At 43.5% G+C, this 23,892-nt stretch overlaps 1 protein-coding gene across 2 annotated transcripts in view; it reads right to left on the reverse strand.

Annotated features, from left to right (window-relative positions):
- Positions 1 to 454: 454 nt before the first annotated feature.
- The window catches only part of fgd1 (FYVE, RhoGEF and PH domain containing 1), a 44,016-nt gene continuing 20,578 nt past the window's right edge, over positions 455 to 23,892 (reverse strand). For both annotated transcript variants that reach the window (XM_063463253.1, XM_063463252.1), the window contains exons 2-18: positions 18,546 to 18,851; positions 18,275 to 18,473; positions 17,404 to 18,196; positions 15,801 to 15,890; positions 15,380 to 15,528; positions 15,144 to 15,300; positions 14,826 to 14,964; positions 12,300 to 12,358; positions 10,573 to 10,719; positions 10,391 to 10,483; positions 9,963 to 10,042; positions 9,778 to 9,808; positions 8,921 to 9,022; positions 8,681 to 8,809; positions 8,037 to 8,195; positions 7,729 to 7,875; positions 455 to 6,959 (exon numbers count right to left, since the gene is read on the reverse strand). In XM_063463253.1, the coding sequence (XP_063319323.1) occupies positions 6,684 to 6,959; positions 7,729 to 7,875; positions 8,037 to 8,195; positions 8,681 to 8,809; positions 8,921 to 9,022; positions 9,778 to 9,808; positions 9,963 to 10,042; positions 10,391 to 10,483; positions 10,573 to 10,719; positions 12,300 to 12,358; positions 14,826 to 14,964; positions 15,144 to 15,300; positions 15,380 to 15,528; positions 15,801 to 15,890; positions 17,404 to 18,196; positions 18,275 to 18,473; positions 18,546 to 18,851 (3,056 nt within the window). In that variant the 3' untranslated portion in view covers positions 455 to 6,683. The remainder of the gene's footprint in view (positions 6,960 to 7,728; positions 7,876 to 8,036; positions 8,196 to 8,680; positions 8,810 to 8,920; positions 9,023 to 9,777; positions 9,809 to 9,962; positions 10,043 to 10,390; positions 10,484 to 10,572; positions 10,720 to 12,299; positions 12,359 to 14,825; positions 14,965 to 15,143; positions 15,301 to 15,379; positions 15,529 to 15,800; positions 15,891 to 17,403; positions 18,197 to 18,274; positions 18,474 to 18,545; positions 18,852 to 23,892) is intronic.

Here is a 23,892-nt window from a genome sequence, read left to right on the forward strand (position 1 = left end):
CATCTTGACCATGTCTACATGTCTAAATGAATTAATTTGCTGTCACGTGATTGGCTGATTAAATATTTTACTAACAAGGAGCTGAGCAGGTGAACCTAATGATGCAGTCGGTTAGTGTACATTTAATTTCTACAGCTAATGTGACTGGTCTGGTTTAATTAAGCACTTTTATGAGCTGACCTTTCACTAATATAACAATTAATATGTATATAATTCATCTGAATAAACTTTGTAACATTTACAACTCAATTTTTATTCCTTTTATTCACTTGTTGTATTCAATGTTTTCTGTTTTCAACTCCCTACGCTGTATTGCTCTTTGTCATCACTGGATGGCGCTGTTGTTTTTGCTGTTGCTTCAGCTGTAAATATTTGTACAACATTTCAATAAAGTTTTCTGAATATGTCAGCAGTAGTAGTGACAACATATGAAAATCCAGACAGACATTTCACATCTGTTTTTATACTTTTATTTTATTTATAACACTTGTCATTTTATCTTCTTACAGAGGGGGCATGATGGGAAACAGACATCGACAGCATGGAAGGCAGTGGCCGGCCACTAACCGATAACCTGCAATCAATCAATAATCAATCAATAATAACAATATACTTCTAAGTACAACATGAAGGAGAAGAATACACGACGGTGCTGCTGTTACACCAGAGGTGTGGGAACGTCAGGCATTAACAGTCCACAGCACAAACGCCCCTGTGATCACATCAGAACTGCCCCAAAGAAAACAAAAAAAATAATAATAATAAAAAGAGCAATAAAAGCAGTAATAACACCTTTGGAATAAAATAACAAATAAATATAAAGCTGCAGACTGAAAGGCTAAATACTGACACCCATCTGAATTGGCACAAAGAAGAGTTCAGAAGCTGTAAGGCAAAAATCAGAACTAGAGGAGTTTTTACACAAAAGCCAGTTTCTCTTCTTTGGACAGTCAAAGATTCGACTTCTGAACAGAATAACTGATCCTAGACCAGCACCAGCATTTCACTGATCTGAAACTACAAACCGCATCAGGGGCTGAGGCAGATGCAAATATTTCTTTAAACTGCTTTAAAAACTTTATTTAAATAGTTCAAACCAAGCAGCAAGTACCCATTGTTTTTAAACTGCAGTTCCTCAACTGGCCACTTGAGGCTGCCTACAACAGTGAGCCTCCATAGACTCCCATGTTAAAATGTCTGAGTGTACAGCAGAAACAAACATGTTTACGCCCTGGTCCACAACATGGGTTTGGTCTCTGTGGCTAATTTAAACCTTTATAAAAACTGTAGTGGGGTGAACTCACTTAGTTATACTTAAGTTGTCAGTATTAGAGGCGTCCCTACTTTGATTGGCAGAAGAATCTCTACAAAGACGTTACAGCCAACAAATTCAAATCCAATGAGTGAACCAAATTGACAGTTTTCATGTAATAAAATTATCTTATACATATTATGACTTGTTTTTTAAGTGAAATTGTACTACTTTAATTTGCTATTTAGCATTAATTATCCAGTATCTATGGATTCCACACAAACCAATGGCTAACTTCATGGTGGCTATGTCCATCTTTATATACTGTCGTCAGAACCAGTCAGGAACAGTTTAATCCAGTCTGCCATGATCTCTGGCAACAGAAAAGATTCAATAAAACTCAAACAAAAAGAAGCAACTTAAGCGTTGACCACGCAACACATTTTTCACCACATCAAAACAGTTGATGACGATGGGAGCTATATAAGGCTGAGTTACTGGCCATTTCCTTCCATTATCACTGCTTTGCATGCCAAAAACACGCTAAAAAACACACTGTAGCAACCAGAGCCACATGCAGACTGAGCACCAGATAGCGAGGCGGTGAGGTAGAAGCTAAAGAAAAACTTCCACATTTTGAGAGGAAAGTTTGTGTAATGCAGAATCACAAAACGCTTCCCAAAGATTCTGCTCTGGTTAGCATGTAGCTTAGCACAAACTGTGGAAGCAAAGGGGAACTGTTAGCTTAGCTTTTCCAACCTATTCATTAGCATTTTACATTAAGAGAAAGCAGCTGCGTGTCATTAGCTTGATAACTAACACAAGTTTCATGATTTTGACTGATTTTTGATGAGTAACTTGGCCTTTAAACTGTGACGGTCCAGCAGAAAAGGAAAGAAAGGAGCAGGAACAAGCACATCTTTGGTATTTTAGCTTTATCAGCGACCACCAATAACTGATTAACAGTCTGTTAACGAGGCAAAGCAGCTGCATGCAGCCTGTTGCAATTACTCTTCAACTTCTTTTAACTTTCTTCACTTGTATTTCTTCCTGTCTAATTTTACAACTTCCACCATCTTGAGCAGAATTTTGATCAATTCTGACAGAAAACTTTAGAAAGCTGTCCTGGAAAAGCGTCGTCTTTTAAACTCCGTTCAAAGATAACCACCACATCGACATACTACACTCCTCTCTACCAGCCATTTTATAACAGTTTATCCACTGCCAAACCAAAAAAAAAGTCACTATCTAGAGTTCAATAAGCAAATAGGCAAGAGCCATCCACTGGATAATTAGTCCAGTGATTAATATGAGTAGCTTCTTATTTTTTTAAAAACTGTGTCAGAAGACGTATCCTGGGTCATGGAAAACACGTTGCTTTCTTACTAGAAGGTCAAATTATCGCTTCAAGCAAAGGAGATTACTGCAAATCATAGAACTGGGTTAAGAATTATCCAGAAAGTGTTGAACCATCATCTTCAAAAAAGATATGTGGTCTGAAAAATGTGTTGAATGATTGGGATCGGCTGTCACTTTCAACGTTTGGTGAACGTGTAAAAAAATCAATTTCCACACGCAGTGATTGGGACAAAACATCTGTGTCCCCTTAAGGAAAGCAATTATCGGTGAAGCTAATTGAAAAGAAGGGCTTTGATTTGTTAGGGAGTATAAAGATCAGACTCTGGAGCACTGGACAAAGGTTATGACGACTGTGATCTGGGGTTTCTTCAGTTGGTCAGGTCATGGTTCAGCAATGTTACGTGACCTAGAACAGGTCAGCTGACCACGTGAATGATTGGATTTGCCAGGATGCATCAGGCTCAAATCAGATTGGCCACCACAGAGTCCAGACCATAACCGCTCTGAGAATCTTTAAGACAGGGATTCGAATCTTCAATCATCAAAGACCTTGCTGTCAATAAATGACCACAACTCTGGATGGAAATAAGTTTGTTGTGACAATACACAGGTTTGTCGACACAAACCACAAATTTAAAGGCGGTCCAAAAAACCATAAGAGTGTGTGACGTTTCTTTTTGGCCGGGCAGTATTTTCTTTTCCTTTCTATGCTAACAGGTTCCCCCTGCTTCCAGTGTTCGATCTCACAGCTACAGACGTCACTGAAACGTCAGGTTGTTCCTTTAACCTTCACCCCATCAGTCCTCGAACCGTCTGCGTGGCTCTGGCTGTGCGGAGGAACAGCAAGCGTTAACCTTTTAACCTTTACACAGTCACATGACCTGACAGGGTCACGGGAGAATAAATTATATATTTACAAAATCTTTACTTTGTTTTCTTCTTGCATCAACTTGCATCAAGCAAACATCAACACAATCCAGACTCATAAACACAGAAATATCCAACAACAAGTCGTTTCAGTTCATTGTAGTGTAACAATAATAATATTCATAATATCTGCTTTTTTTTTCACTATCAAAACACTTTGTCCAAAATGTGTTTATAGAGACAGAGAGAGAAATACTGAACCACTGCAAGTCAAAATAAGAAAAACAACAAAAGCCTTTAGTTTTTCTTTTGATTTCTGTTCAGATCGGCTCCATCTAATCGCTGGATTCATTTCAGGAAACAAAAGACCGAATGGGTCAGACCCAGAGAGACGTGAAGGTCCGCAGTCCGGTCCAGTTCCTGTTAGAGACTCTGTCCTTAAAAACATCCAAAAAACATCATCGTAAGAGTCCTTTTATTGGACGATTATTTCCATTATTACTTTTTATATCGTATAAATCTTCTGGTCAATAAAAGTCAGAAAATGTCAGTTTCTCAGAGTCCAAGTCTTCAAATGTCTGAATCAACAATCTAAAACTCCAAAATATTCATTTTACTGCCATTACAAAACACAAAAATCAGACACTGGGAGCAGCTAGATATTCAAAATAAATCCTTTCAGCTCCACATAAACATTTTTTTCTTCCAAATTATATGTTTGACATTTTGCATTCACAAAAGAAAAGTATTTTGGAGGTTGTAGTTTAACAGGACCACATGACTTACATACCTAATAATTATAAAAACTGAATCATATTTACACGAGAACCTCCTCGAAAGGCTTTTTTTTTCCTGAATGCAAAGCGTTACATTAAAATGTTGGCGTTTGTACCTCAGTCAGATTAAATAATGAAACATTAACAGAACCGTCTATTAAATTGAGGACATTATGTCAAAGTCAGAACATGTGAAGTCAAAATGTTTATTGTTAGTCATTTTAACTGAGACTGTATCTGCATCAGAAAGAGTTTTTTGGTCAAAATCATGAGCTACAAAGTCCTTTCATACCAACCTTTGAAGATCAAGAGCAGAAAATCCTAATTTCAAAAGAAAATCTGAAAATCAATCATCAATATTTAACTCATTATTAATATTAATATTATTATTGTGCAGAAGACTCTGAACAGTTAATAACACCTCTTCAGTTGTTAAGCATAAATAAATACATTAAAAGAAACTTCCAGTTTGTCTGATTCAGTTTTTTTTTTTTTTTTTTTAGTCGGACTGAAGAAACTGTTTGAACTCTGAGAAACAAACATCATCCTCTCAGGAAATAAATACATGAAAAAATATCTCAGACTGAGAAGTTTAAATAAAACCTTCAAACGTTGAGCGTACTTTCTGCAGGTCTGTGAGGAACAGGATCAGTGATTTTTTTTTAAACTGCAGTTCCTGACTTTACCAGCAGAGGGCAGGGAAGCTTCAGCTAAAACCGCAACAGCAGAGGCTGCTGCTGAGGAAATGCTGCTTTCCTCCAATTGGTTGAAAAGTTGAAAGCCAGAATTTCTTCACTGGGGTAAATTGGCGGTAAAAATCCAAAAGTCATTTAAGTGCATTGATGAAGGAAACATCGGTCCAATTCTTCCTTTGTGTTTTTCAAATCTGCTGTTCCCACCATCGATCTTTTTTAGCACACCTCAGCTTCTTTTTTTAACGCAGGGAGGAAACCCGCAGCTTATTCACATCCGTGTTGACTCCTCACCTTACATTTGGGATTCACACGTCTGACCTTTGGAGCCTGTTGTTCTCAATCAGGACCTGAGTCACACTTCCACAACCAATCAGCTTTCATCTGACTATAAGTGGGGGGTTTAAGGATGCTCGGATTACTCGCTCCTGACATTTTCTCTGTTTTGTCAGATATTTGTGTTTATACAAGATAATAACTGTGTTTTGAATCTTCATATGGATTTTTTTTACTTGCAGTTTGTGGGTTCTTCCTCTGCTTTATGCTGGAGCACATTCTGCATGTTCTGTGGATGCTCAGGAGCTCATAGAGGATTAATCCAGCCGGGAGATGACATCAGGAGAAGACTAACGTGGTTCTGAAACATTGTGTTTGCTGTTTGACTCAGACACATCACACTTATTATTTAAAAGTCGTTTCCATTGCAGGAACGTTTCCTGTGACGCCTGCTGAGGAGCTCAGTTCTTCTACCAGCTTTTCCACCAGAGGAACCAAATCTAAACGAGGATTTTATCCCACGCAGGGTGAAATTTCTCAACATGAGTCCCTGGAAGTAACACCTCTCATTACTTGTAGAGGAAATGTGACTTTATGTGCTCCCAGTCACCAAACCTGTTACAAACCAGCGAGAGACTCTCACCAGAAATCCGGTTACATGAACTTAAAGTGTGGGCGGTGGAGGACTTGCAGTGGGGTTGGTTCACTGTGCTTTATTGTTGATCAAGTCCAGGAAACGTCCAATCAGAGAGCTTCGGGGTTTGCAGCAGCTGCAAGTAATAACGCTTGTCCTTATCAATTCATGTGCGGATCGTTTTTATACTGAATTTTTATTTATTCTGTGAAGTATCAAAAAGTGGCCACAAACAAGAGGTGGCGTCTTCTGGTTTATCTGCCCGACAGCAGGGAGAAAAATGTTGAATTGTTACTATAATGACTTAAAAACCAGCGAATGAGCTCTCATCGTTTCACTTTCGGGTCTTTGTGGACGAAATATTTCAAATAGGACGCGACGGTGATGTCATAACTCCGGATGAAGCTGAGGCTCGTGGGAGTGCTGAAATCAAGAAAATGGTGACGCAGGACACTCGAATGAGTGTGATGTTATTGTTCAAAGGAGAGACAACTGTCAGAAGAGGCTCCGCCCACTACACCGATTCAACACTGGTTAGAAAAAGGCGAAGTGAGACAGAGAGAAAGAGTGAGAGACGCCAACTCGTGTGGACAGCTGGGAGGAATCATGCAGACGAACCACACAACTTTAAATACACAGAGAGAGCAGAGTGTGTGTGTGTGTGTGTGTGTGTGTGTGTGTGTGTGTGTGTGTGTGTGTGTGTGTGTGTGTGTGTGTGTGAGACAGATATTTTAGCTACAACAGTTTGTTTTGTTTTCTGGTTTCCAACAGATCCTCATTTAAAGGCCCCCATCTTCATCATCGCCATCATTCCTTGTCCTACAGAATCACGTGTTTTCTTCCTCTGCCACAGCTGCAAACTCCTCCCCCTCCTCCTCAAGACTCTCCACAATTGGTCGGTGGAACTGAAGCTCCTCCCCCCTCCCAGCCCTGGACAGGATGTCCATCCATCGCCGCTGCAGCTCTTCCCCGTCGGCGCTGAAGTAGAGGGTCAGGTGGCTCTGGGAGATCTTGAAGGCGTGGCGTCGCTCCAGGCGGTCACACGACTCGGGCAGAGAGACCTCGAAGCCAATCAGAGGCACGCTGCGCTGCGCCTTCACATCCTGTGGGAAAAAGAATAAATAGAGTTCGTTTAGGGTGTAATTCGATTTCATCCCAACGTCAAAGACCAGACCAGTCAGAACAGAAACTGGAAGACTCCATCACCATCATAATTTTCTGTCTGCCGTGTTCTGATTGGTTGAAAATGTAAACAAAGAGTCATTCCCTGACCAGAGTCACACAAAGTGGAGGAACCTTTAGTGTGATTTTGATTTTCAAAGCTTCCTCGGTGACCTCACAGAAGTATGGAAGCTTTTTTTGCCACTGAAAATCATCCATAAATCAAAATTATGGGATATTATCTCCAAACTTCATCTTAGTAAATCAGACTTCTGAGAAACAACTTGAAATTCTGACTTACAGATGGCAAAAAAGGTTTTCCTCAGTGGCAGGAACAGGCTTCCATACAGAAGGCACCATAGGACGAGGTGCTGATGTTCCAGCAGGACAGTGTTTGCTAATATTGTGGCTGTAATCAATAAAGAAGCCTGTAGGGGGCACTAGCAGGGTTGCAGATTGTCAATACCACCAGAGAGCTTCTAATACAATCCAGAACTCCCAGCATTTCCTGTTTTGTACGGAGCGCTCACAAGAAAAGAACAGAGGTGAAAGGAGGTGCAGCTAAAAAATGTAACTGTATCTCCATTCTCATCCAGGGATGCAGCGACCTCTACTGGATCCCTGTATGAACTGCAGCCGGTTCCTGTTCAATTGGATTAACAGGAAAGCGCCTTCTTATATATTTTACATGAATGTAAATTTATAGCGTACCTGTGGAGCTCCATAGATGTAGAGCACCAGCGGCTCGTTCTCAGGGATGACGAACCAGGCTTTCTGCCAGCCCCGCCCTCCTCCTTTCTCCATGTGATGCAGAAAACTACAAATCACACTGTTCTCTGCTGCCAACGAGGCCTGTTTCTATAGCAACGAGAGATGGATGAGAAGAGAATCAGCTGTCTGCAACACTCGACCTGCCGAGCATCTTTGAAAAGAGAAATCCTGAAATGTGCAAACGGCTCCAGGCGTGGAGATCTGACAGAGGCAAACGCCGGGTGATGTCAGAGCGTGGTCACACTCACCTCCAGGATGGAGCGTCTTCTGTGGCTGCTGCTGGTCAGCCCGGCGGGAGACGGCGACACGCCCACGAGCGTGGCGTAGCAGTCGATGCAAACGCGGTTGGCTCGGTTGTTGTCATACGACAGGCGAGCGCGGAACTCCGAGCATTTCCCACAAACCACCTGGAGTCGACATAGACCATCACACAATTGGTAACTATGACAACGCTGTGTAAAGTCTGAAAATGTTGTTGTGCCACAAACGTCTGGCAGACACGTGCTGTAGATACTACAAATATCCAGGTGTTGGGCTACGACAGATGTTCACATCAGCTCATGTATGACATATACTGATATGCTGGGTACGATAAATGTGAGCTGCAGGTTGTACAGATACTACAAATGTTGGCTGGCACTGAATATACTACAGATGTTTGCAGATATTGTGGATGTGACACGTGTGCCGAGGTGTTGTGGATGCTGCACATGTCACAGACACTACAGATGTGGGCTGGTGTTGGGAACAGTCTGAATGTGGAGAGCTCTGTAACACATCACATGTCGTCTGGCGTTGCAGACGCTGCAAACATCAGCTGGTGTCGTCCAGTGCTGTGGATTTTAAATTGTCTGTAGGTGTTGCAGACAGATGTTATGGATGAAGAACGTACGTGTCCACAGGCTTTGCAGTGGTGGCGCCTCTTGGTAATGGAGTTGAATGGCTCCTGACACTTCATGCACAGAGTCACTTCCTTCTCTCTGATGGGAGTCGGAGCTCGTTTCCCCAGCTCAGCACAGCTCTGAGAGGCAGAGACGGGAGAATATGAGTCACAACTGAATGATTTCTGGGATTTCAAGAACTCCGCTCTTCATGTCAGGGGGTCAATTTTGTCGCTTAGTGTTTGTGTTACCGGAGAGTGAGGCGGCGTGGAGTCATCATCTCGGAGTGAACAGTTCAAGTGTCGGAAACTCTCCATCGTCTGCTCGTGCCTCTGGATGGTTGCCTGGATGGCCTGAATGTAAACAAAGTAAAGGGTGGATTTCATTTAAAAAAATACACATATGAAGCAGAAAATCCTTCATTACTATCAGTCAATTTGAAATTTGTCCTAAAGCAGCGGGCCACATACACCTGGCTTTGGGCCAGAATGGTGAAAATCCTCTTCCTGTAGTTTATCTTCACATTTAATCCCTGTAATATCTCAATATAACAAATTTAAGTGTGATTTCAGCCTCAGTCTCAGTATTTTTGCATAATAAATAAATGCTGCTGTAATTATATATAATGAAAGAAATCTGTCAGCACAACTTTTGGGGGTTAAATTGTAAAAAACATAAATGTATAAAATTACAGAAAAGTTCAGCTAGTTTGTTACCGAGACTATCCTGTAATTATATCGTATATATTGTAGAGTTTATCTGATGCTTTAGTACTTTAGTGCATTAAGAGCAGCTGTGGGAGACATCTTTGTGAGTTGGACAAGCTGTAAAATCCATTAAAAAATGAAGTCCTCTTTTGTATTGTCCAAAGATGTCTGTTGGGCCGGATTGGAGTCTTTTGCCAGGCCGATTCTGGCCCCCAGACCTTATGTTTGACAACGCTGTCCTAGAGGCTTTAACGCCAAAACCCTGTGCCTGCTTCACAGTACTCGCCACTGCTGACTGAAAGCACACCACGAGCCCATCAGGTCTGCAGCCGAACCTTCCTCCGCAGTTTCTAACGTGTTGGTATCGGATCATCTACGCCTGCTGCATCAGCACCACTTACCTGGATCCAGTCTTTCTTCTCCTCCTCCGTCCTGCAAAGCCAACAGAAAATCAGTCAAATCTTCGAGGAGCAAAACTCGACCTGAGAAACAAACTTTAGTGTGTTTTTATCCTGGAGACAGATTCTGATTACAGCGAGTCCTCCTGCAGGAGTGAGTGTGCTTCTGTCTCTGTAGGTGTTTGTACCTAGCCTGCAGCTCCAGGGATCTCTGTTTTCCCGACACCAGGAACGTCCTGGCAACAGCGACGCTGCTCGTCTCCTTCAGCTGAGGACACAGGCGGGAAATTCACTGTTAGTTTGTTAAAAATATTCAGGCTAAATCTGAGCACGCTCATCATCATCCTCTCTGATCTCGCTTTATTATTGTTTGGTCTATTTGACAGTTAAAGCTGAGGTGCATGTTTTAATACCGCGTGTCTGTGTCTCTGGAAGATAACACAAAACCCTGCCAGGCCAACTTTATGAAGCTTGGACACTGAACGAGTGCTCGTCTAGTTATTATTAGTCTGTAGATCACATTAATATTCTTGACTTTACTGAGCGCTTAAGGTGTTTGAAGGCTGAATGCAAAAAGTCTAACAGTGTCTTCAGTGAGAAAAGCCGGAGATCTCACCTCCATGCCGTCCACGTCGATTCGGGCCCGGACGCTGTACTTCTGACCAATCAGACGCAGCTTCGGGACGCAATACAGTAGCCTGTCATTGAACTGCAGAGAGGCAGGTGTCGCTTATTACTGTTACTATGACACTATGAACTCTGTAAAGCACTGAGAAGGAGACACAGACAGTGAAGTACCAGTATAAGGTATCTGTCCTGCGTGGTCCCGTTCTTATTGGACAGCTTGAGGATGTGTCCCTCTTTAATGAGCTCGTTAGTTGGGTTAACAATGTCTTCTTCTCCTCCCAACAACTCGTACACCTTCAACAGCTTCCTCATTCGCTCCTGGCAGAGACATAAAAGAATCACTTAGCGGTTAATGTTCCTGCTGATGCTACATGATGGTTTTAGGGCATTTTAAGTTCACTGGAAACCTAAATATTAGATATAAGATACAAAAGGCAAACTGTGAGATTACTAGGACAGCTGTGGAGCCCGAAGGCAGAGTTTTTGATCTACATTCTAGCGTTTCCAGCGAGTCGTCAGCTGGGAGACCTAACATCCTGAAATGAGTTTCTCTACAGGAAGTCTGGATCCCCTCTGAGGTGACTCTACAGATCAGGGTTCTAATGGAGCGCTTCCAGTTTAAGTTTTAACCCTAAAACCCTAAAACACCATGTGACACATGAGTTTTTGAGACATCTACATCATCGGTGTGATTTTCTTTAAACCCTAACTCCTTTTATGTTTTTGTTTCAGATGAACAAACTGTGAGTACCAAACTGCAAAACAAAAGACAGATGTAGCAAAAATATTACATCTTATTTCATGGTTCAGGCTTTACAGGGTTAAAGCACAGAGAGGGCACATACTACAAATATGTACTGGTCTGGAGTAATCTGCTATCACTGCCTGATGGAAAACACTGTAAAAATATTTGATGTTTGGCTGAAAGGAAACAGCTGGAGTCTGGCAAATCACAGCAAAATGGTTGAAGGAACTGCCCTCTTCTTCTTCTTCTTCTTTCAGCTGCTCCCTTTAGGGGTCACCACAACTCTTTCCATCTTCTCTGTGGTCTTCCTCATTTCCTCCTACCTGGCAGCTCCATCTTCAGCAACACGTCCACCCTCCCTCCTCTGCACATGTCCAAACAATCTGAGCTTTGCCTCTGACTTTGTGTCCAAATCCCTCCATCTGAGCTGTACATCTCATGTTTCCAAGTTGGAGGAAATGCAGTATATGAAAAATGTAAGCATGGTAACCGTGATCGGGTCTGGACCAATGTCCAGAAGTTAAGCTCTGTCTAACTGAATACCATGAGCGGCTGTAGTGTATTCTTAGTATTAGCTTTCCTCTAAAGCTTGTTTAATGCCACTCACACGTCCTCGTCTGATTATGTCGCGTTTTCTCACTGCCTTCTGCACAAATCTCCAAAAAGCTGTCAACTGGGTGAAACCGGCTCACATCAGCAGCAGCGGCTTTCCTTTAATCAGTCACAGCTGATTAGAGACGACGGCAAACATCCCGCTGAGAGGAGGTGGAGAGGCTCAGACCTCTGAGTCATTACAGCAAAAACCAGCCTGAACTCCATGAATCCACATTTCTGCTTCTCGTGCTCTTGTTTACATTAACCATGCTAATCACGCCATCGCTGAGAGACCTCTGCAAACCCACCTGGGTACCCGACGTTCTTCAGGCAGATTCGAACCTGAAGTGTAAACCAACCTTTGAAGCAGCAGTCGTGTTTACCAGGAGCTTCGGGCAGTTAATGAGTGTAATCAGGAGAGTTTAATTAAAGATGAAGTAAACGTTGAGCTTTAATCTATCCCGGGCCACATTTATCTGAGTGATGTGGTGTGAACTGCGGCAGACGAGGGTGATTATTGCTCACAGCTCCGGGTGTCGAATGTGTGAGAGTATCTTACCATCTTCCTGATGGCAGCGTTGGAGTGTTCGGCTGCTGTGGCGATCAGCTCCAGAGACTCTGCAGGAGAGAGAGGACGGTTACATGAGCCAGTAGCTCAGACACACAGAGACCCAGGAACCAATGAGGGCGAGGCTACCAAATATTCTGACTTCTAGCTTCTCTGTGCAGCAGCGCTCCCTGAAGCCCAAAGTTTGCTCCGTAGAAGAAGAGCTGATGAACCCAAACTAAAGTCTGCAGTTACACTATATTGCCAAAAGTACTTGCTTGTCTGCTTTCACACACACGAAGTCGAGTAGTGTCCCATTATTATTCCATAGAGTTTAATATAATGTTGTCCCACCCAGAGCTTCAACTCTTCTGGGAATGCTTTATGTAAGTTAAGGGGTGCTTATCGGAATTTTTAATTGTTCTTCCAGACGAGCATTTGTGAGGTCAGACACTGATGTTGGACAAGAAGACCTGGCTCACAGTCTCTGCTCTAATTCCTCCCAGAGGTGTCCTGTTGGGTTGAGGTCAGGATGCTGTGCAGGCCAGTCAAGTTCTTCCACACCAAACTCTCTCGCCCATGTCTTTATGCACCTTGCTTTGTGCACTGGTGCGCAGTCATGTTGGAACAGGAAGGGGCCATCACTCCAGAGACCATTTCTCCATGCTCTACAGTCCAGTGGTGGCGCTGCATCTGCTGCTTTGCATCGCACCTGCTGATGTAAGGCTCAGCTGCAGCTGCTCGGCCATAGAAACCCATTCCATGAAGCTCTCCACACACTGATCTTGAGCTAATCTGAAGGGCACACAGAGTTTGGAGAACTGTAGCGACTGACTCTGCAGAAAGTTGGTGATCTCTGTGACCTTTCTGTGATTTTACCTGGCCTACAACTTCATGGCTGAGTTGCTATCGTTCCCAATCACTGCCACTTTGTTATAATACCACTATCAGCTGATGTAATTTCATTTCAGGAAATTCCACGACTGGACTTGTTGCACAGGTAGCATCCTATCACGGTACCACGCTGGAGTTTAGTGAACTCAGAGCGAGTCGTTCTTTCACAAATGCTTGCAGAAGCAGTCTGCATGCATGGGTGCTTGATTTTATACACCTGTGGTCCTGGAAGTGATTGGAACACCTGGATTCAATGATTTGGATGGATGAGTGAATACTTTTGGCAAGATAGTGTATCAGGATTATTACATAAACTGTTTGAAGTGTGATCAAAAACATTCAAAAGCTTTACTCGATTCATATTTGCCTGATCTCATATTCAGGTTCAACTCTGGCCTGTTTTCAGCACAGCAGCTTTTTTAGATCTTTCATTTGAAGTCCTACAGTGTGTGGAAACAGCGATCCTTCCATCGGAAGGTTTTATTTTATAGCCAAAAAGTTGTTACTGTGTTTTCGTTCTGCTCTGAACCGGCATGACAGCACCACGGTTCAGATCCTCAGACACCTCAGGACGTTACAGCTCTTAAAACCACCGTAGACATTAAAGAAAGAAAAAAAACAAGCACACTTTTGGTCTCACTCCTGCCGTCAGGAAACTGGAAATTTCAACTCAAAACTGATCAGTCACAGCCAAACATGCAGCTCTTATCAGTACCGGCGATCCTTCGCTCTCAGTTTGAAACAGAAGCCTCTGAACATGTCTGAGATTCACGGTGAAATCACAGTGCAAGTGCTCAGAACGGGACTTCCTCTAGGGATCTAATAATGTCCGAGAGGACGATGCTGCATGTGCAAACAGCCAAACCTAAATCTAACTGGGCCTTTTGATTTTCACTGGCCTGTTCTTTAAGGTTTTTAAACACATTTGATCGCACACAAGTGTCTCTGTTTTATAATCGAAGAACATTTCATTAAACAGCAAAGTGCTGTTTAATGAAACAGCCAAGACTAGAGCCTGGAACAAGGTCTTAGAGACATCATACATGTCCGAGCTCTCATTTTTAGCCTAAACCAGTGTTTTTAAAATATTTTGTGCTCAGAAACAAAGCTGACGTTTAAACACACAACTGTAATCAGATACGCCGTCTGGCATGTTGTCAGTTCTTTTGATTGTATCGTCTTGTGGGTTTGGGCTTTGCAGGAAGCTCCATCACATCAGTTATATCAGGCTTCCTGAAGTGTCTGTTTAGCTTGTTTTGCACCACATCAACCAAATTCCCCAGCAGATGATGCACTCAGTCAGAGAGCTGCTGACAATTGCTTTTCTTTTCTTTTTTACACTTTTGTTGAGGTGCTGCATACTGCTGGTGGGTAGCTGTGATTTCCTCCACATATTAAAGTGGTTCATTTTTCCTACTCATAAATTCAGTTATCCTTTTTATCTCGTTTCTATCACAGAATTTCTGTTGCTACAGGTTAAGGACTTTAATATATAACAGAATAATAGGCAATAATAATAGTAAACTAAAAAAAATACAATATATTTTTGTCTAGATTCTATTAATAATGCACGGTTGACACTATTTGAGAACGGTGGCCTAGAGAACTCAAGGCAGTCGTGTTTTTGTGTGTTTGTTTTCATACTCTGGGCGTCCCTGTAGTCCGGGGCGTCCTCTGGCAGCCTGTGGAGGTAATCTTTGAGCAGCAGCTCATAGCGAGGAATCCTCTGAACCGGCTCCAACATGTGGTGCTGCAGAGTCAGGTTCCCACAGCGCTCCTCCCTCTGCACAGAAACATCAAGCACACGTTTGTACACAACGTGTGATGATCTTAAACTAATGAGCCAAAACAGGACGCCCTGAGCAGCCTGGAGGCTGCAGACCTCTGAAGGTCCCTGTGGTATCTGGTGCAGAGCCGTCAGCAGCAGATCATTTATGTCCTGTAAAGATCTACATTATGTACCTGTGTCTCCTGGACGATGGTCTTGAACTGAGTCGATCTCTCCATCCAGATGTTCACCAGCTCCATGGCTCGGTCAAAGTTCTTCACGTACTCGCCGTACATCTTGAGGAAGGGGGCCAGCTTCTGTAAGATGTCACCGATCCGCGGGTTTAAGTCCCTGTGGGAACAAAGAGGAAGGGAGTGAGAGGAGCTCCTGAGGAGGAGCAGGAGAAGAGGAAGAGGAGATGGAGGCTCACCACTCCTCCATGCGTTTCTGCAGCGCCGGCAGCAGGAACTGCTGGTGGAAACAGTAGATGGAGCAGATGTTGGAGAAGATCCCCAGAACGACATCACAGGGGAAGGAGGAGCGAGACCGAGCCTCCTCCAGGAGTCTGGCACAGAAAACCTGTGGGAGGAGATGGCTTCAGTCGGGCTGATATTTCTCACAACAGGAAAAAGTTCACACCCGCCAAGCCTGCAGTGGGAATACTGTGGGGTTTCCATGGCAACAGTGACAGCTCAGTGATGTGAAAGTCGGCTAACAGACAAACTGATTCTACCAGGAGGAGAAGACCTGCGAGCGACTGACAGCTAGGTAAGCTCGCAGTCTAAGCCTAGTGTGGAGGGCAGCTCCTCTTCCTATTGGCTCACAGGCTGAGGAGACCCCTCTCGACTCACCTGGTCCAGCAGGTGGAGCTTTGAGACGTAGGCAATCTCTGTGTGCAGCAGCTCATTGGCGATGTTGAAGACCCTCTGCTGGACAGACATCTGGACACAGAGACAGTTAAACGAGTGAGTGCACAGTAAATATTTTCCTCTTTTAAAGGCAAAAACGCCCAAATCTGGAGGCTGGACAGAGACCCAAGTTCAAGTCAGAGAGAGTTTTACTCTAAATTCGCATTATTGTTATTATCATTATTATAACATTAAACTATATAGCTAGGTCTAGGACATAGATATAATAATGATGTTGAATTATTATGGATGGCATCATACAATAATGACGGTAGCATTACTAGGACTGTAATGCTCTAAATACTACTCAACGACCTTGAAACCTATAAACTACTTAGGGTACCAAGATTCATACATTCAAATATTTATTTCAAATAAAAGTACTGTTTCTTTTTTCTGTGTATTTGCATATAGAAACAGTGTGACTGCCTTTGATTTCCATTCAGTTGTAAACACCCCAAATCATTTTTAACATATTTAGCACTAATTCAGCCACTTAGGCTTATGATTTATAGATCACTTCTTACCAATAACAATTCAATTCAGTTTTATTTATGTAACACCAAATCACAACAACAGTCACCTCAAGGCGCTTAATAGTGTAATGTAAGGGAACCTACAGTATTACAGAGAAACTCAACAATCAGACGACCCCCAATCAGCAAGCACTTTGGTGACAGTGGGAAGGAAAAACTCCCTTTTAACAGGAAGAAACCTCCAGCAGAACCAGGCTCAGGGAGGGGCGGCTATCTGCCGCGACCGGCTGGGGGTTGTTGTGGTAACAGAAAACACAGATATAATAATAGTTACCATAAACATTTAGTGATGATATGAGCCGAACCACATACAGGACATTGTTGTCATTCCGTCTGTTCTTATGTTAAACCTTCCTATTGCGCTTCTAATTGTTCACACCGTTAGTAATTAAATTTGTTCTCGTATTTAAGTATATTCTCAACTGTAACTAAACTAATGCAGGTGTGGCAAAAACCGCCCATTGGTGGGTTTTTAGAAGCGTAAGTAAGTGAGATCATAACCAGAATTGAACGCATTAGAAATACTTATTATAATAATATAATTTATAATTTTATATTTTCCCGTGTTTTTATATGCATTATATTAATACTTATATTATATTTATTATTTTTATATTTATATTATATTTTGATCCTGTACTATTACTTTAATAAAGAGTCTAAATACAGATATTCAACACAAACCAGTGTTTGAAGTCTGCAGCTGCGTTGATCATGTAAAACATCTGTATGAGGACGCAGGCCTGCACATGAACCTGAAACATAGCCCCGTGTTTTCCAGATCAATCTCCTCTGTGTATTTATTGACCCCCGTCGACCTTTTTAAACTCCCACATGTTGTCCAGGATTCCTATTGGTGGAACAGTTATTTCCATGAAAAGTGAAAGTGTCTGTTCTAAAACCCATCTTTTCGTGACCTTTTTCAGTTTCATCCAAAACAAAATTACAGATGTGTAACGGCTCACGAACATCAGCCTGAGGAAACCTGGTTAGACCACCTGAATCCTCACCTCAGCAGAGTCCTGTCGGTCTGTCTTGGGAGGGGCCAGCACCAAAGTTAGCTCCGCCTCCTCCTCCTCCAGGTCGCTGTCTCCCTCCTCTGAAAACTCCCTCCTCCGCCTCGCACCTGCCCTCGGCTCCCCCTCTTCCCCCTCACCTCCCTCCCCAGCATACGAGGACGAGCTGGAGAGTCTGGGCAAAAGGGCGGGGCTGCACTGATAGGCCACGCCCCCATCATCCACACCCGCGAAGCAGAGCTCCTCGCTGTGCGATGGAGAGCTGATGCTGTCGATGCCGCTGTCTCGATTAGCCAGCTTGCCGTCCGTCTGCGAGGAGGGGAGGGACAGACGCTCGGAGGGCAACTCTGATTGGTCGAGCAGCGCCGGCTGCAGCTGCTGCTCCCTCATTTCCACGGCAACCACATCATCCTCTACATGTTTCTCTGAGGGGCTGTAACCCGACTCCATGGACAGACGCTTCTGATGGTGATCGTCCCGGCAAGCAGCTGCCAGCTCTTCATCATCATCGTCTTCATCGTCATCACCGTCATTGTCATTATTGTCATCTTCCTCATCAGGTAGATCACCCACTCCCCCCTCATCCTCACCCTCAGGCCCACCCTCATCCCCCTGTGTGATGTCGTCGTGGCTCGTGAGCTCACAGGACGGCTCCTCTTCAGGGAGGGGCGGGGCCAGTGATGATGCTGGTGATGAAGGTCGGGAGGACGACAGGGAGGAGGGGGGGTCGGAGAGGCGGGGACACAGCGCCCCACCGGTGATGTCAGGAACCACAATGATCTGTTCCCTGTAAACAAACAAACAATAAACAAACAGAAAAGCCTCATATAATGACATCACTCCTCCTTAACCAATCAGAACTCACCGCTCAAACTTCTCGATGAGTGACAGGACACAGGTGGGGGAGGCGGTGCCGTCTGCACGAATAGGTGGAGGTCGGCCTGCCCGAGGGTCCGCTGGGAGGGGTTTGCAGGGGGGTGTAGGTGGGAGGGGCTTTTCTGGTGCTCGGGGGCGCGGCCTGGGAACCCCTGTCTGCTGCTGGAGGTGGGGGGGTTTCGGTGGCACTGTGGAAGGCGGAGTTACAGGTGAGTGATGACCTCATGTGTAAAAAAAAAAAAAGTGAATCAAAGTCTTACCCTGAGGTTTGGGTCCCGGCAGCGGCGGCCTGCTCTTGCTTGGTGGTGTAATTGTGGTAGCTGGCAGCTCCGGCGGCCCCGTGTCGTTCACCAGCAGGAGCCCATTTGCAGAGCCACGGCGTTCTGCTAGCTCCGCCCCTCCCTCCAAGGAGGCGGGACTTGATGTGGAAGAGCTGGGTCCCGGGTCAGAGCTCGGCTGCTGCAAAGAGTCGGCATCCAGCGCCCCCAGGTGGCCGCACGGTGAGCAGGACGGCTCCAGAGAGAGGCTCTTAGTCAGCAAGCTGGGACTGGAGGAGGAGGAGGGACCTGGGGAGGAGGGGACAGGTAAAATTATATAAGGGTTTGTGTTAGGTTGTTAGCTAAACATGTTTGTAACAAAGGGATTTTGGTTAGGCTTTAGTTCAATGTTACAGTCTTCAGAGGCTCACCAAAATAAAAGCATCTTGTTTTTCAAGATAAATTCATTCAGCAGAGTGAAGTTATTGATCACTGATGACATCGTTAACCTTATTTTTCTTCATTCAGACGCAGACTGGAACAGCTGTGAGACTCCTGCTGCCCCTTCAGGCATCATTACTGTGGTTTCTATCTGCAGATCCTGAAGCTTCATCAAACTCTCGGCAGGTTTCCTCTAAATCCAGGAGACATTTTCTCTGCTGCTCTTTGTTTTCAGAAGCTTTTACTTCAGCTGTCCTTCACACACTAACAGCCTTCGTATTCAATCAAAGCTGAAAAACTTTCTTTATTAGATTTGTTAACTTCCAAAGAAGCGAGGAGACGGGACTGACTCAGCCGAATGTGTTTGTGCGTTTCACTTTTTTTGCTTTTCACTTCCTTTTTCGGGTTTTTATGTTCCACCACTGTGTCTTTGAACCTTTGATTTTCAGTATTTTAAATGTGGTTTATATTTTTTATAGTATTGTTGGCTCTTGTTTTATAGATCCACATTCCTCAGACAGGGTGTTTTTATTGACTTTTTATATTGTTTTTTTTATTCCATTAATTATTCCATAAAGAAAAGAAGTCATAAATACTGGACCGCACTCTTTATAATTTGTGAAATAGGCCACTGGCCTTGGTGGCCCTGCTTGTTCCTTGATGGTTTTATTGCTGTTTTATCAAAGTGTATTTATGACTTCTCTTCTCCAACCTTTGACGATGACTTGACCTCATGTTTCTTTGTCCTGCAGTTAATTTATTTCATTTTTAGCTTTGTGCACAAGTTCACACACAGATTTATTCTGTTTATTTGTTCTTGTTTCTGTTTGCTTATTTCATGCAAATCATCTTAATGTTTCTGCAGTGACTGCTGCCCTTTAGGAACAGACACATTTCCTGATGGTCAACAGTGAACTCGATTGGCGATAACAGAGGAAACTGATGGGCTACTCAGGCTTGACTCTCTCCGTGTCGCCATGGTGCCCCAGAAATGCATACAGGTGTGTCCATGCAGCTTTCTCAGGGAAGTGATGCAGTGTCACCCGGCTGTGCATAATAAACTACCAGAGGAAAAGGAAAATTGCATAAAAAAGGATATCCATAGAAATCTGCTCGATGTTAAATAAGGAGTCCTTAGTAGAAACCAGGTCTACCCAAGGGTTAAGTTTTTTCTAAATACTTACTTTATGTTGTAAAGTAATATTTGGGATATTGAACTAATTACCTCATGCTTTATATAAACTGGTCCAGTTATCCTTACTTCCAGGTCTGAATAGTGAAGCCAGTGTGGATGTGTCTATAGGGAGGCGTATTCTCTCTCTGCAAAAACAAACCAAGTTGTGCTGCGTCTATGAGAAAACGACCCTTCTGCTCTTTTGATTTACGAGCTCACTAAACACTCTCCGGGTGACTTTACGGCCTCAATCGTGAGTTTAAAGTCTTATTGAACAGAACACAATGCTCGTTTTGTAAGTTATGGACCAGTTGAGACTGAAATAGAAGGTCAACAAGTTTTGCTTTAGGGTGGTGCTAACTTGCGATAGTGATTGATTGCAGTGTCGCTTACTTTCTCAGTCACATCCACCCCTTGCTTGTCCCTTCTAGTTTTAAAATGCCATGATGGTGAAATGGTAAAACCTCAGTGACCAGTGGCTGATAGCACAGCTGGTCATGAATTTCATAATTACAAACAGTCTTTAAATTATTCATCATCTTAAAAAACTTGTCTGGCAGGGTTTGGCAGGGTGTAGTATAACATAAAGGACTTTTAGCTGCTGCCTGATTAACAAAGAGTCGCCATGGTGGGTAGCTCAGCATGTTTGATTTTGCAGATTTTTATGCCGGATGTCCTTCATGATGCGATCTCAAAAGAGTTTCATGTTTCCCACCAGGATTGGAGATCTGAGATCTTTTACTGTTTAGGCCACTGTGTAAACCTCTACATTACTATTAAACAACTGAAATAAAAACATGTTAACCACTCAAAGAAAGCATAAAGATGGACAGCTGCCGTCACTTAAAAGTGAAGCCAGTGGTAAAGCGCCTTAAACCTGCAGTCTATTAAACAGCCACCAGGGGGCGATACCTGTGGATGGCAGAAGACTTCCGGTCCTATAAAAGTCTGCTGTTAAACAGCCCTTTGCTCTGACCTCAGTCAGTAAGTCTATTTATATTAAGTCTATGTTGTACATTTTCATAACGTAAAGAGTCAGAAAGGAGGATCCTCATTGGCTAACAACCTCTGAATGAGAAGCCGTTTCATAGGTTGTTACATCCCATTTCAAAACACCAAGAAGGCTATGATGAAAACACTCAGCTCAAGGCTTCATAACAGGACCGTTGGGTCACAACGGCTACATCCATCTTTTACACTGTCTATACAGCTGCCAATCACCAGACCAGTGTGGTGCACAGAGATGCTACAGCACAAACAAGAGAACCAATCAAAGACTTCTACAGCCGCTAAAAAGCCTCAAAAATAAGCAAAAACGCGGTCGAGTCCAAACACTGATGGGTACATCTAACATAAGTCATAAGTCTGCTACAACAGGGCGACTAAAGGAAAGGCCAATACTTTCCAGCAAATATTGAACTGTATTTATGATTAAATCCCCCCTCCCTAGAGTAAACATCCATTTTTTTATACAGCCCAGTGTCTAGACTTAGAGATTTGTATGTGGTATGACTGATGCATTCCTGCAGAGCACGTGGGTTTGTTGAGCAATTCCACATTTTTGTTTCCTCCCAGATAAAAAAAAAGGTCTCTAAGATCTCTAAAGTCTCTAAAGCAGAATATTTACCCAATGAATAAATAGTTTAATATTTCAGTGGAGCACGAAATTAGAGTTAGCATACAAAATTAGCCGTTTGAGTGAACAGAGTGGCCTGTGATGGAGATCTACACCCGGCCGGCGGACTTTTAAGATGACGTTACGTTTCTCAGATGAAATCTCTGAAAGCAGAGCAGTAAAATTATGAGCAGGAGCTGTGAGTGTGTGCAGTACACACAGTAATTAAGTTATATACAGCAGGGAGTGTGTGTGCAGATGTGAACGTGATGGGAGGTCATGGGAAAACATCAGCAGGCTGATGTGGAGCAGATGGCGTCTCAGTTGTTTAGAAAGCACCGTTAAGAGCAGCAGTCATTAAATCAACAGACTGGAAAAGATTTACTTCAGGCTAAACTGACCACACACACCATTTCCCACAATTCCCTCCAACACCGGCAACAACTTCCTGTTTGAAACGATCCCGATGTTCCGCTCATCATTGAGAGGGTTCAACAAACCTTTACGCGATTTTGACCTACAGTCAAAGTCCTTCTAGAAGCAAGCCTCGCCACTCGGCTGCCATTTTGAACACCTTAGGGCACCAATCTGGGCAAATATGTTGAAGCGTTAGCTCAGTTAAGTTAAACTTCAGTGCTCACCTGCACATACAAACTCCATGACCAGCCAAAACAAGTTCATAAGATTTCCTTCTCCTTTTGAAGTTCCTTCAAAACTCTTGGAGCGCTCCGTCTAACGATGCCTCTGCTGCAGTGAATTTCTTTGACTAAGAAGGTTCTAGTTTTGGGGGATTTTTTTTAAGCTGAACTATTTGGCACAATTTGGTCTGTAGGTGTTTCTGTCCTGGTTTCAGTCTCCAGTTGTCTAGGTAGTGCGGCAACACCTTAGGCGTGGCCACCATGTTTGGATGACGCCTTGGAAGTCACTCTCTGACCTCATGAATCCACGATTTCACCACAGAAATCAAACTTTGATTGGGCCCAGTCGTGGATTTCAGGTCATACTCAACAAAACATTCAGCCTATTTTATAAATTATGATCATTCTAAGAGTTAAAACATTATCCAGGATGCGCTAATGACTGATTGGGTAATGACTTTCAATCACCTAGTACCCTCTCTCTCTCTCAGTTAGCTCCGCCCCTTGCTCATCACATCAAGGTTTAAAACAATAAGAAGACAGAGAAGACTTCAGCTCGAGGCTTCATGAAAAGGTCCTCACTAACCGATCGGTAACATTCTGCTGTCCACCGACATTCACGCCTTGATTTTGCTCCTCACTCAGACCTGCCAACACCCTCAGTCTTCCCGGGTTTCTTCAGGCTCGTTTCTGCCGCTTTTATCAAAGATATTTTTCTTTCAAGGCCATCGGTGAGTGTGGAAATGTAGCTCGCCTTCGTCCTTACACGATCCTCTCTTCACCACAATGGACCAGCGCAGCCTTGGCATAGTCACAGTGCAGAGCTCATGCAGATACAAATATAATTGATTTTATTACTGAAATTATTTGTGAACTTTTTGGCTATGGGTCGCTACCCGTGAACATCCTCAGACTGCACTACATTTGGTAATCACAGAGTTAAATTCTCAAGGAGTTGAACCTCCAAATTAGTAAACATGCCCTCCCTCCCTCCCAACCACCCAATCAATAAAAACAAGCATTGACAGACTCAGCCAGAAGCTGATAGCCAGTATATTCTAATCCATCTCTTTTCTTTCTCTTATCTAATCCAAGTTTGGATTGAGCCTATCCCTGCTGTCATGAGGCAAGACTCAAGATAGGAAAAGGTGTCTACCTTCTTGCATGTCTTTGGACAGTGGGAGGAACCCAGAATACCTGGAGACAATCCATGCAGTAACGAGGAGAACATGCAAATTCCACACAGAAAGGCAACAGTGCTCGCCACCACGCCACCCCCAGTTGCTTAATCCTTGTAAAGGTTTGGTCTGCGAGTTGCGTGTGCAGGTAGGTCAGCTGCTGGAGAAAAGCCTTACAGGTCAGTCTATCATCACTCACAGCTGGTCAGAGACAGGTGGGTCTGTAAGCTGATTAACGGGTTTGTAGGTCATCTTTTTTTCAGCACTGTTGATACTTTTTGATATGTGAACAGTGAGACACAAA

Source organism: Pelmatolapia mariae, linkage group LG20, assembly GCF_036321145.2.
Source record: "Pelmatolapia mariae isolate MD_Pm_ZW linkage group LG20, Pm_UMD_F_2, whole genome shotgun sequence".
In the NCBI taxonomy this organism is placed as follows: Eukaryota; Metazoa; Chordata; class Actinopteri; order Cichliformes; family Cichlidae; genus Pelmatolapia; species Pelmatolapia mariae.